This window comes from Lineus longissimus, chromosome 9 (genome assembly GCF_910592395.1).
Source record: "Lineus longissimus chromosome 9, tnLinLong1.2, whole genome shotgun sequence".
NCBI classification, from domain to species: Eukaryota; Metazoa; Nemertea; class Pilidiophora; order Heteronemertea; family Lineidae; genus Lineus; species Lineus longissimus.
The window spans coordinates 17,840,386-17,852,561 of record NC_088316.1 but is presented as its reverse complement, the minus strand read 5'-3'; the positions used below and the strand labels follow the sequence as shown (position 1 = coordinate 17,852,561).

General features: G+C 40.5%; 1 protein-coding gene across 3 annotated transcripts in view; it reads left to right on the top strand.

Moving 5' to 3' along the window:
- Nucleotides 1-12,176, top strand: part of LOC135493273 (ETS-related transcription factor Elf-4-like) — a 42,848-nt gene that overhangs the window by 10,796 nt on the left and 19,876 nt on the right. Inside the window, exon 1 of one of the 3 annotated variants that reach the window (XM_064780428.1) lies at nt 8,842-9,527. The exons of the other annotated variants lie outside the window; for them this stretch is intronic. Coding sequence (XP_064636498.1) covers nt 9,323-9,527 — 205 coding nt within the window. The 5' untranslated portion in view covers nt 8,842-9,322. Of the gene's footprint in view, nt 1-8,841; nt 9,528-12,176 lie in introns of those variants that run through there. 3 annotated transcript variants of the gene reach the window in all.

Here is a 12,176-nt window from a genome sequence, read left to right as displayed (position 1 = left end):
TAATAAATGCATGTGTCTTTAATCTGCTATGGCATTGCCAATGTAAACAATATGCCACAGACCAACTTTGTAGCGCAACTGCCCCCTATAAAGAAAGTTTGGAACCAAGGTTCACAATCAGGTAAATGGGGGGGGGTAAATTGCAAAAAATAGTCGTTGTTATACTGCAGAGAAGACTGGGTTGGCAACTGCTGTTTGTGAACTGAAAAATGAAAAAAATGGCCACAAAGTCAACATTTTGAAATAGTCCCACATCATAAGGCAACCAGTCTCCAACTAAGCCGCAGTCACAGCTTTCTCAGTATTTGTTATCAGTAAATTGCCCCCAAAACCTCTCTGAATATACGGTATGCATGGGACATGCTGTGAAGTGGTTTGCCCAAGAACAAAGTTTAAAATTCGCGCCGCACTGTAGTCCCGGTAACCTAGTGACCTCAATTTGCATAATTTACCAAATCACGCAGAGAAGTGCTTGATAACATGCCGCGATAGGAATTTATGAGGATTTCGGTGGCCTAGTTAGAACCACTTATATTTCATTTCAACGTATAAATAAGTCAATATCTGAGCATATCAGCAGTTTAGTTCCGAAATAAACAATGAGAAATAGTAGAAATAGTAACCTTGTTTAGCGAGCTATATCAGTGACGTAATTTACTTCCGGCTTTTTCACCTGGCGCACTTATTTCACATTGAAAACCAGGTCTATCAAGATGGCCGCGTGTTCCGAAAATTCGAAGAGTCTTGATCTTTTACTTCTGGCTGGTAAAGTATATTCTACAAATTAAATCACGGTTCTGGTGGTGGTTCGCTCTTGTCCTTTATCTAAAGAACATTTCTAACACTAGTATGACATTTTCTGATGTTTTCAAACGTCACAATCGACGGGTAACTGTGGTCTCCGAACACGGAAGTGAACAACCACGTTGTTTTCGCTTTGCAAAACAATTGATCACTTCCTGTTTCAGTGTTTACACTCTTTGATCTCCGAATTTCGTCAACTTGTCGGCCTTAAAGACATGTTGCATCGTCCACCTTATGTCACAAATGTTCTATGAATGTATTCATGCTTCCAGCTACCTAATATGAGGAAGGCTCAGGCCTTGATAGGGAGCTCTTCGTTAATAGGGCTGGTGAGCGAGAAGACTCAGGGGGGGGGGTATATAGTTAGGATGATGCCATCATGACAGTTGACCGAAGAAGCAGTTGGCTAGCACACAATGTCAATGATTGATGGCGAGTAGTTGGTGGGTGGGAGAGGGGGGATATAGTTAGGATGATGCCATCATGGCAGTTGACCCAATAGACGCTGTCGCAGTATAGAAAATAAGTGGGGAGAATGTGGGAAACTAAACACAACAGGAGAAGGATAGGTATTTTTGCCCGGAGATAGGCATAATGATCCCAAGACCCAAGTGTAATTAAGATTTATATTCTAATTCAAAAACACCTTAGCCGACCCCCCCCCCCCGTCCTGAATAGTTTGAGGTCTCACTAGCCAGTGGTGATCAGGTGTTAATCTTGAAGTTATAAGGCATAGAGGTGAAATTTTTCAAATTTGCGTTATATATACAGGGTGTCTCATGCATTGTGCTACATCAGTCTATGCATGACTGTAAGTCTAGACGACGTTGAAACTTGGTCAGATGTATTCTTCAAGAGACAAGCTATTCAGAAATGTATAGGTTTGTGTGAGAGTAAGGTACTGTCAAGTCTACAGCCGCTGGAACAGGGGTATGCATGAAATGACGTCGCGTCATTTTTGGAGGCAAGTAGGCCTGGCCTCCGCACCGGCTAGTGAGACCTGAGGTCAGCGCGTGCGTTTGAGTTAGTGCGCATGCGCTTTCTGAAAATAGAAATGGCTTGTGTTGTGGACGAGTGGTTTCAGGTTTCAAGGTAGGATTTTGTCATGGAAACGGAGAAATAGACATTGAGACCAATGTACTTTCAAGATTATTGCATTATTAATGGAACCAGACCGTCGACATATTGTCACACCCCATGATATTGACGAAATCGTCGTCGAAACGGGCAGCCCCGGACCGATCATGTTGGTGCGCTTGAAACTACGGAAAAGTTAGCAGACGAATTTTGCCAGTTAAAAGCACGATTTCTTCGCGGAAAGAGAAAAATAATCTCTGGCAGCGATGCAGCTTGTTGTTTAATGCATTTCGATTCGCCCCAGGGTATCGTTACACTTTGATTCGGCCCTGTTTTGACGAAATCTTCAACCGAACAGCAACTTCTGTGCGTAAACATCGTAGCGTCCCGCTGAATTGTTTGGAAAAAGAAAATCTCTCCCCAGGTAAATTGCTGTGCATTAGCGTATACGATTCGCGTGCAAGAATGTCACCTGGGTGTGGAGGTTTTCTGGTTCCGGGTCAAGTTTTTTTCGTTGATGGTATACACACACTCTCTAACCATAAAGCTCGCTAGAGCTCCCTAATATTAATAAAATATTTATATTTGAGCATGGTTCTTTCATTCTGACTGAGATTGAGAAGGAGACTGAGTCAACTGGTCAACAATAGATCAGGAAAATGGTTGTCAAGGTATAGCCACTGAGAGTTATTGCCGGTGCAATCTTGTGATAATATATAGGCGACATCTTCACCAAAATCTTGTTGTTTTTGTGACGTCCACTCTTGACCTCTTCAGACTTCACTATCCGACCTGACACTGACGGCAATAATGATCTTCTGCGTGGTGCACCAGTACTCGTGCAGTGGTGTAGGCCTACTAAAGTGCATGAAGCATAGCATGGCATTAAATAACATCCTTAAAGATGCTGTAGAAAGCTGCAGTCCAGGCAACCAGAGAATGGCGAGGGATGGAAAGGCTTCTTTATTCTCAAGGAAGTTTTCCTTCTCAGAGGTGAGAGGAGCTGGTTGTTTTGACTCCCAGTCCCACTACAGTTGAGCTTATGGGCCCAGTGACTTGACTTTTTAAAACAAATCTAAGTTGCACTAAAAATATCTTCAGGAACTTTTGTCTCGATATCGCAACCGTTGATAGAGAACTTTTTGAGTAGACTCTATAAAGCTGTTAAAACTTAGAGGTAATAGTAATACTAGTGGAGAAAACAGCCGCTGAAGACATGCTGTCACCAATGCCATGGTTTGCTCAAAATCATTTTAATTAGATTTGAGAGAATGAAGAATGTGTTCTCAGTCATGTCAGTCAATATGAGGTTGTAGGTTTAGTGTTTCTTATTGTGGAGAGATGGCAGCACTGAACATTTTGTTCAGTTGCTGACGAGAGAGGTTTGTTGAAACAGTGTGACAATCAATGGTAGATGGCAGCACTTTTCAAAATGACAAATTTCTTTCCTTTTCCCCTTGATAGGGGGTAGTACTACATGGTCCAATCTCATCTTGATGGGATGACGCAAAAACCCTGGTGGTCAAGATGTATTTGGTGATGGATCCACAGCTTTACCAACCAACCTCTTAATCTTTTGGATATCTTTCGAAGCACATTCTGTTCCTATCATACTGCATCATTGCATGGATATTTGCTCCTTTTCTTTAACGGCAGCCACCTCTTGCAGATCAGATCAGGCGCAGTAATCATGCCTCATTTGTCTTCATCTCGTTCGCATGTGTCATGACTTGGATGTCAGGAGTGCAGCGCTGTCACGATTGCCGAGGAACTCGTGGAGAAAAATGACATGAAGTTTGTCATAGTTTCTGCGCACTTGAGACACAAGAGTAATAGTAGGATTAGATGCAGATTGGTTATCTCAAAAGAACTTGTGTTTTGGTCTGAAAAACTTTTCCCAGCTTTCTTTCCTTGCTTTTTATGCTAATGGCCTTACAAAACAACATTTGGTACAGCTGTTTCGAGATTGCTGGTGTGCCCTCCACAAAGTTACTCTTACCTGAAAGTGATGGCTTAGCCTTCTGACCAATCTAGATTATTTCCTTAAATACAAATTGCTTTGGTTTTATTTTACAATGTAGGCCTATGTCTGAGAAAACTACTTGAATTTACAGCTGGTGGATCCTGCCCTATGCGAAACAGTTTGAAGTTTGCTCCTCCTTCAGATTTTCTCTGCAGTGATCCTGCTTTGAATGAAAACTTTCTTAGCTGCATCATTTCTCTTTCCATGACTGAGCAGCATTTTATGCTGCAGTCTTATCATCTGACATTAATCTTCATCAAGATCTGCCAAGACTTGTGGTTGCATCATTGCAAAAGGTCCTCCGTTGGTAATCGTGTCATTGGTCATTTTTTGAATGGGATTAGTTCCAGTGGGATTTAGAGAGTGACCAAGATTGATGGGATTTTTAAGAAGATCTCAATCTGGTCAGCGGGTTGGTATCTGAGCTTGGGTAACTGAGATTGTAGCTGAGTTGGCAGTGCGATCATCATTTTCAGTGGACATTGGATGGGTCGAGGTTTTGGCCAAATTTCTGATCAGTTGTGAACTTTTTTCCAAAAATCATTCCTGCATGAAGCTTATTTTGATTTAACTGGAAGAGAAACCTCCCGACCTGATTGTCCTCTGACCCATACTCATTGAACTATACATGATCCAAAAGATTCTGACCCTACGGAAGAACTTTAGATTCTGTAATTTTACCGCTGACCACATCAGGGACCTGGGAGAGATATCTCCCTCGGGCGTGAAATTTTAGTGCTAGATTTTCCATCCCTGGAGATGATCCCTTATCTTTCTTTTCTTTGCTTCCGAATGAACTGTACATCCCCGGACCCCTGGTTTATGGGCAGACCACTTCAAGAAAGAATTATCTCTAAATTTGGTCGATGGATGCTGACCCGAACATACCCTTGCTGACCCCTTGGCTGTTCAGAAGCAGTAAGACAAAAAATATCCAGGGATGTGCAGGAGCGCTCAAATGGTAGCCCTTTTGTGTGTTTACTTCTTGTAATGCACCGCCTGTTGTATTTTTAGGTTGATCCTTTCCTCGGTGACCTAGCTGGCACGCTCAAATATAGACCCGCTGTTCCTCCTGATTCGACCCGCAGGTGTCCCTCTCGTCAATGTTAAGATCCTTTTCAACGATTGTTGTACCAACGCTGTTCTTTGAATCCAAAAGGTTCCTCATTCATAGGACCCTTTGAGTCTTGGAAAAAACCTCTCTAAATACTAACGCCATTGTTGGGGCTTTGTTGGTTGATGCATCTCATGATGTTCTCATGTTGGGATGATATTCATCGTCACAGTGAGGTGTATTCCTGATAATAGTATGGTCATAATGGACTATTCTTCGGTCTTGCCTTAGTGTGTAACAGGTTGTACGCTGAGGGTTTTGAAGTTGGATGAAAAGCAAAAGCAACAATGTCTAATCTTTTTTTGCCATGATGCTTGTCTGTATAAGTTCTTTGACTTGAGAAAGGAGTATGCATTTGTTTTGTTGTTGCTTTGTGGGTGCACAGACTGATGCTTGAGTACATGAACTCCGGGCTCTCTGTGTGGAAAGAAATATTATACCCTTGATTTGTTGTGTTTCATTGAGGTGGAAGTTGCTTTTGCCTGAGTTGCATTCTCAAATTGTAATTTTCAATAATTTTGAGGGACATTCTCTACTGTCATCAATGCAGAAAAGAAACTTAAAACCAAGAAAAGATATTCTGCAATGAATGTTTGCAACATTTGCAAATTTCTTAAAACATAAGTTCAATTCAGGTACAAGTAAACAAGCTTAGATAACAATCTTTCAACTATACTGTTTGCAATGATTACTTTTTTTCCTATTTCTCCTTTCGGTCTTTGTCGTTGGGCGAAAGATTTGGCGCAAGTTACCAACCTGTTCCGAGCAGGTTGGTGGTGACGCTATTGTCCGATTTGATAAAAGACCAAGGATTCATCTTGTGTTATCTGTGCCCTAGGGTGTAACCAAGCGTGTTCAAACTAGAACTGGAAGTGAGCCCATTGAATTGACCGATACTCTATTGAGGACACTCGTGTCATTTGCATAAAAGGAACTCAGCATATTTTTGGCTCGATACAACCCGTGGGTCAGTTGCCCAGAAAAAGACTGGTTTGGAGTTACCATGGTCATGGTTCACATCCGCCAATACGAACCAGTTCTGGTGTGTGACTTTCCGTGATAAATCGGTTGCTGTCTCTCTTGTGTTTTTGTTTGTCTGTTCCTATGCTGTTCAGTTCTTTTGTATCTGTTGGTTTCATGTACCTCTCATCCGTGAAATGCCAAATTTGAAGAAAAAATTGTGGTTTCATCACCAAGTAACTTGACAACAATGGATTTCATGGTCCAGCATTCTGGTACATAATTTGCTGAAAGTTGGGCGTATTTCATAATCTAAATCATAGAGCGTAATTTTCAAGTTGACTGAACAAGCCTGATGTACTGGTCATCTTCAGCCAATGGAATTGAACCCGTTAGAAAGTGGAACTGGACAGTATAATTATGAAGAGAGCAAGAGTTAATTCCCAGGTACCTGCAGTGTAACTGTAGCAGCTTGAAATATTCCAATGAGGAAGTCAGAAATTGCAAGAGAACATGTTGTTTGCATATTATTAGTTCAATTTCTTGGAAGTTTTCCTGTCCCGGAACTTCTGGAAGTGGAACACCGAATACAACCTGGTCCTAGGGCTTGCTCAGTACTTGAGTGCTCAAGTTGGTGATTACCTGAGCTTGAAACGCTTGCAGGTTGAACAAAGTTTGATCAGTATTTTTATTCCTGGATTAAAATTTCTTAAAAGCTTCATTCAGCCCTCACAAAGACCAAATCCAGTCTACTAGCTGTGCACACAATGTGCCTTTGGGGTTGTTTGGGCATATGCTCTGACCCTTGGTCGCTCAGTGTAGAAACACAGCTTGTAGAATGTCGGCAGACTTCATTAAAAAAAATGAGATGGGAGGTTGAACGACGCCATTGTTTCATCAGTCTGTTCCCAAATTCCTGAATTTTTTTTGCTCCAGGGTCCTCACCTAGACACTTAATTCTGCATGTAGATGTGTGCATCGCATCATCCGTCAATATTTTTCCATAACTTTACATGTACTGTACTGTTGTCTATAAACGGACAGAAAAGTACCCTAAACAACTAAAACAGCTGTACCCAACATACATGTGCAGTGCCATATTCATGATACCTTTGCCAATATCAAATGCATAATGATGGCACAGCCATTAGACAAATAACTAGGAATAAATAAAAAACACCAATTTGCAGAAATAATTGTGAAAATTTATTTGATAGTTGGTCCTGCAGCAAATTAACGCAAACCCGGAAATGTGAGGGAACTATTTAATGAGCTGGGACAATAGGAAAGATGGAATAGTGATGTGAAGTGAGTAATTGCTGACCTACATGTATATTGCCTATGAAGTTTGTCTATGTCTCTTGGCTCTCGATAGGTTTTCCTTTTGGGTTGACAGCTGACATGACACCAAAAAGATGCAAATAAAATGTTTGGTCATTCCCGGTGTTCTGGCCTGAACCGAGGGCTGGGAAAATTTGGTGCCTTGAAAAAAATGGCCAAGTTGACATTTGAGATTTTCTTCTGAACACATTGTTGAAATATTTCTTCATTGCTGTTCTAAATATGGTAATATTTGGGGCTCTGTTTAGGCCAACACTTAGAACATGTACAAGGCCTCTTCAGTTCACAGAACAGTCATTGCAGCCATACCCTGGATAATTTTGTGAAATGTCAAATACTTGTTGTGTAAGTTTATATTCTGATACATAAATATGCACCATTTGCGTTGACATTTACTCGAAGTGTCATCATCATAATGGACTTGACCCGGTTCATGGGAATGTGGATGTGGATGTGGGAGGGTATTTTTTCATTTTCCTGTTCTTGATCAGATTGCCTCAGCTCTTCATTTCTATATACTTGCCCTAAAAAAGAAGCAGACGTGGCCATTGTTTTGATAGCGGAGGCTGGTTGGGTCTTGCATACTTCTGTACTTCCAGTTAAAACAATAGGTCTGCTGCAGCATGTCAATTATGTGGGAAGCATCCGAAAAAATGTGGGCCATGTCTGTTCCAGGGTCAGGTCAGCATGTTTGATGAGATTTTTGGATGCAAGCAGCTTTGTTTTTGGATGCAAAATTGGGGTCATTGAGGTGAGGAAATTTGATGTTGGCCTCATTTATGGAATGTCACTTGTTCTTGATGATTACTTTGACCAATTAATCCCAAGCTTCAGGTCACATATAATTATCATGCGACCTGCAGGTTGCAAGGGTGCAATGCCCTGTATGGGCATATGTCTGTGTGACCTCTTTTGAAGATTCATATACGTTTACATTTTGGGATTGAGGGGGGGGGGGGGGCACAACATGAAGCTCTGTCCATTTTTGAAGCAGTTGCCAAAATATTTGATTTATAATACCCAGGTCAAGGCGAGACCACAGTCATGATAGTTATCTGGCTTTATAAAACGGCATTTGGCAATCGGCCAACACAGTAGTAACAGAAAATAGCCCCCCTGATAATACATGCATGGGCAAGGTCCATTGTTGGTCAGTCTAGACTGTGCTGATCTATACCTGGTCAAGCTGATATTTTCTGTTAGATGATCACGGAAATAGAAATTTCATGAAACCTTCAATCGAATATTTCTGTTGATTTATTCCATACTGAGTCACTGCGTTTCCACTCAATCATAAGGATTCCGACTAGATTGCTACATGAAACCATCCATTTGATTAAATGCAGTAATTATTGATGAATCCCACGTTTATTATCATACGCTGTGCCCCCTACGATTAAAAATGGTTGTGCCCATAGTAAACGCAGACAGACTTCAGGTCAATGTGTGAAACAGGATATGAGGATCCTGGAAGCAATATGGACGATTCCAATCAGACTTGTTGATGAATTCGCTGATCAAAACATCCAGCAGTGTCGTGGAGACTGCACTGTGAGGCTTCCTGGATCTGATGCAGTTTGTTGTATTTTGCTTGGCGACAGACATCGGTTGAATTCCTCATATCCTTTCTTCTGATTTGCTACCGGATAATCACCGGTGATTTACATCTCAATAACTGACCCAAATGTGTTTATCTTGGCTTTGTGCGAGGTCATGTGACTGGTATTCACGAGTAAGCTATTGAATGTGTGACTGTAGTGACATACTTCCTAGCAGAGGATTTTTTGATGTCATCAGTCAGATAGTGACTTCCCAATCAGAAGGTTGTCTGACAGCGACCAGTCACACGGTTTGATCTGTTGCGTTCATGGAGTATTCTTTCTTGGGATCGTCTCTCGATAATAACGTAATAGGACAGTAGGATTTTCATTCAAAAGCTGGTGTGTTTATACAAACCGACCGTGGATTATTCAAGAATTTTCCCATTTCTGGGAGGACCTAGGATGTACGGTATAATGGGGCCAGCTACGCCAATGGTCTTAGACTTAAGTTTACCAAAGCGGAGGATAAAATCTGAATCTGATGCAAATTTGCATAAAAGTGAACGAACAGGCAGGCATCTTTTGCCAAATCCTTCCACCCCTCCGCCATCGCCAAAGACGTATTCAACATTTAAAAAGAACATTTTAAGAAGATATCTATCCCAATGTGAGTATCTGCCCACCCCTGTCTCACTTGTTTAAGAACGTTTACTATTTTGTCGTAAAAGTTGGTGATGTGTTGTACTTGGTCAACTATTTTTCGATTTTAGTCAAATATTTTTCCCTACAGTTATAAAAAAAGTTCTTTTTATAAAAAGCCTTTTTTTCTTCAGAATTTTCACTCTTTGATTGAATTGAAATATTTAAGGTTCTGTTCATTTCTGCATACATTTGTTTGTGATACTCAGACGTTCAAATATTTTTCAATCAATATTTGTCGTGTTTTGTGGCACTTAAAAAGCATTTCCTCCTACATTGAATTTGCAGTTGTTTGCGATCGATTTTTTCAACACTTGAGCCGTTTAAAAGTTATTTATGTCATGAAGGCTAAACCCGGGAGGGAAAATGAAAAATAACCTGATCGAACCAAGCATTTTTGCGAAAATGCTTTGGATGAAATGTGTTCAGAATTGATTCCATTTGCATATCTTTCGAGGTTTCAGATTCTGTCCAATAACACTATTACAATTTTGTGGCCTGTTTGGTTCAATCCTGGGTTTAGATGACTTACTTGACTCTGGGGCATAGTAGGAATTAATTTTTGTCCACCAAAGCTTCCAGAATTGAAAAGTTTCATCTCGATGGATAGAGGATAGTAGATTACAGAAATCCTGGAAAAAAATTTGAAGTAAAATAATCGAGCTAACGTCGATTCTGGATGGCCTTGGTGACCTGAATTGGCAGGCAGTCCAAGCACTGCCGTAAAAGTTTACTTCCTGCTCTCTGGAAAATGTCAGTAATTTCCTGAGCGCATCCAGGGACCGAGTGGAATTGATACCTGGATCTCTGTACTACAGCATGTTCAGGAGACTGGAATGCACATTATTTTATGCTAGTCACATTTAACCCACTCATTTCCACTTGACCCGTCTCTGGGTAGCTTTTTAGGACATCATTAAGCTTTGCACAAAACTGGGGGCAGTTGGAGATCGTTAACAAATTCATGTATCTGGTAAGATTTTGCTTGGATAACTGCATACATGTAGGCCTATCAACAGATTGTTCAGCAAACAAGTAATAATATGAAGTTGAAATTGGTGTCCATATATACTGCCCACCAAGTCATTGCCCCAAAACAGGTCAGTTTTGGGTTCTTTTCGTTGTAAACGGAGTTCTCTTGTCATGTTTTGTAGGCCTTGTGAGGACGATCCATTCGGATTTCACAAATTGTCTGAAGCTGTGAACTGGTGCCTATCAATCAAAGATGAACACCACGCTCTATTTAGTTCCCGAATTTTATTTCAGGAAAGGGTCAAGTTCTGACAGGCACCAAATAGGAGATGTCCTCATGTGATACAAAATGTTTATAAATCTGAACATGTCCATTTGAAATCTTTTGCATTTATAATCAAATCTTGCAAATCATCGCAGATTGACTAAGACGCTAAGCGTCATTGCATAGTGTATGCCAAATGGGGCGTGAATGCATGAGAGATTGAAGAATTGAATCATTTCCTGAATTCAAAATATTTATGCTTCTGTTATTTTCACTCGAACGTATGCAAAGGACGTCATAAAAATTCCATATTTCCGTGTTTTGTTCAGAGGCCCCTCCCTCTTCGTTCAATATGGACTTCCTGTCGTGATTTTTTTGAATGAATAAAGACCTATAGTTACGCCACAACATGTTTACTCGCTTCTAAGTGCATGCTCTCTTCAGGCCTAGGTCAGTTCCTACCTGTTTTGTTTAGTGACTCATGCACTATGGGTGTATCACGCCAACATTATTTTGGGAGCGCTGTTCTAAAATTGATTGTAGTGACTTGAGTGTTGGGAAGGATTCCAAAAAACAACCGACTCAGTTGCCTAGTTATGGATATTATCAGCGGTCGTACACTCCTGATATTATCGATCACATTTTGACTTGAACAAATATTACACGTAAGGTTTAACTTTTGGATGACTTAAAATTATTTCTAGACATTGACTAATTTGGTCAGAGGTTGGAGTGGCAAATCAAACAGGATTCTTGGCTGAGGTTTTAAAATTTTTTCGAGATTTTGCCAACACCTTCCAGAAATGAGATTATGTTATTCATCAAACCGGCAGGTGTATCTTTTCAGTAACAGCAGTTTTAAAGTTTCAAAGCCCACAAGATCCTCCTAAGTAAATAAGGTATAGGGGTGGTTGTTCGTTAAGGATTTTAATTGATGAAAGTTGTTGAAGTAGGAAGGTCTGGTGCCACCAACAGTGTCAGAGTCATTGTAAATTATGTTATGCTGAACGTCTAAAAAAAGTTGGTCATGAGGTTAAAAGTTATTAAGAGTGATGCCTTTGCGAGCAAACTCTATGAATTCTATTCATCAAATCTGCTTGAGTGAAAATTTGAAATGAAGTTATGCAGTTGAAAAGTGCTTCACGTTACACATGTTACATGTTGCTGTTCCCACATAAGTCAAGTAGCTGGAAGTTTAAATCTGGCAGATTTTCAGATTCAAGAATTCTTTCATGAACTGAAGCTATCAATCCAAACAGTTTGAGCTACAATGACAGGATTTCCCTGAAACCTATTGTGCTAGCAATTCCATGCAGCAATGGGTATTGTTTCATAAAACCATAAACAAAAATGAGATGAGTTCATGTGACATATTCAATA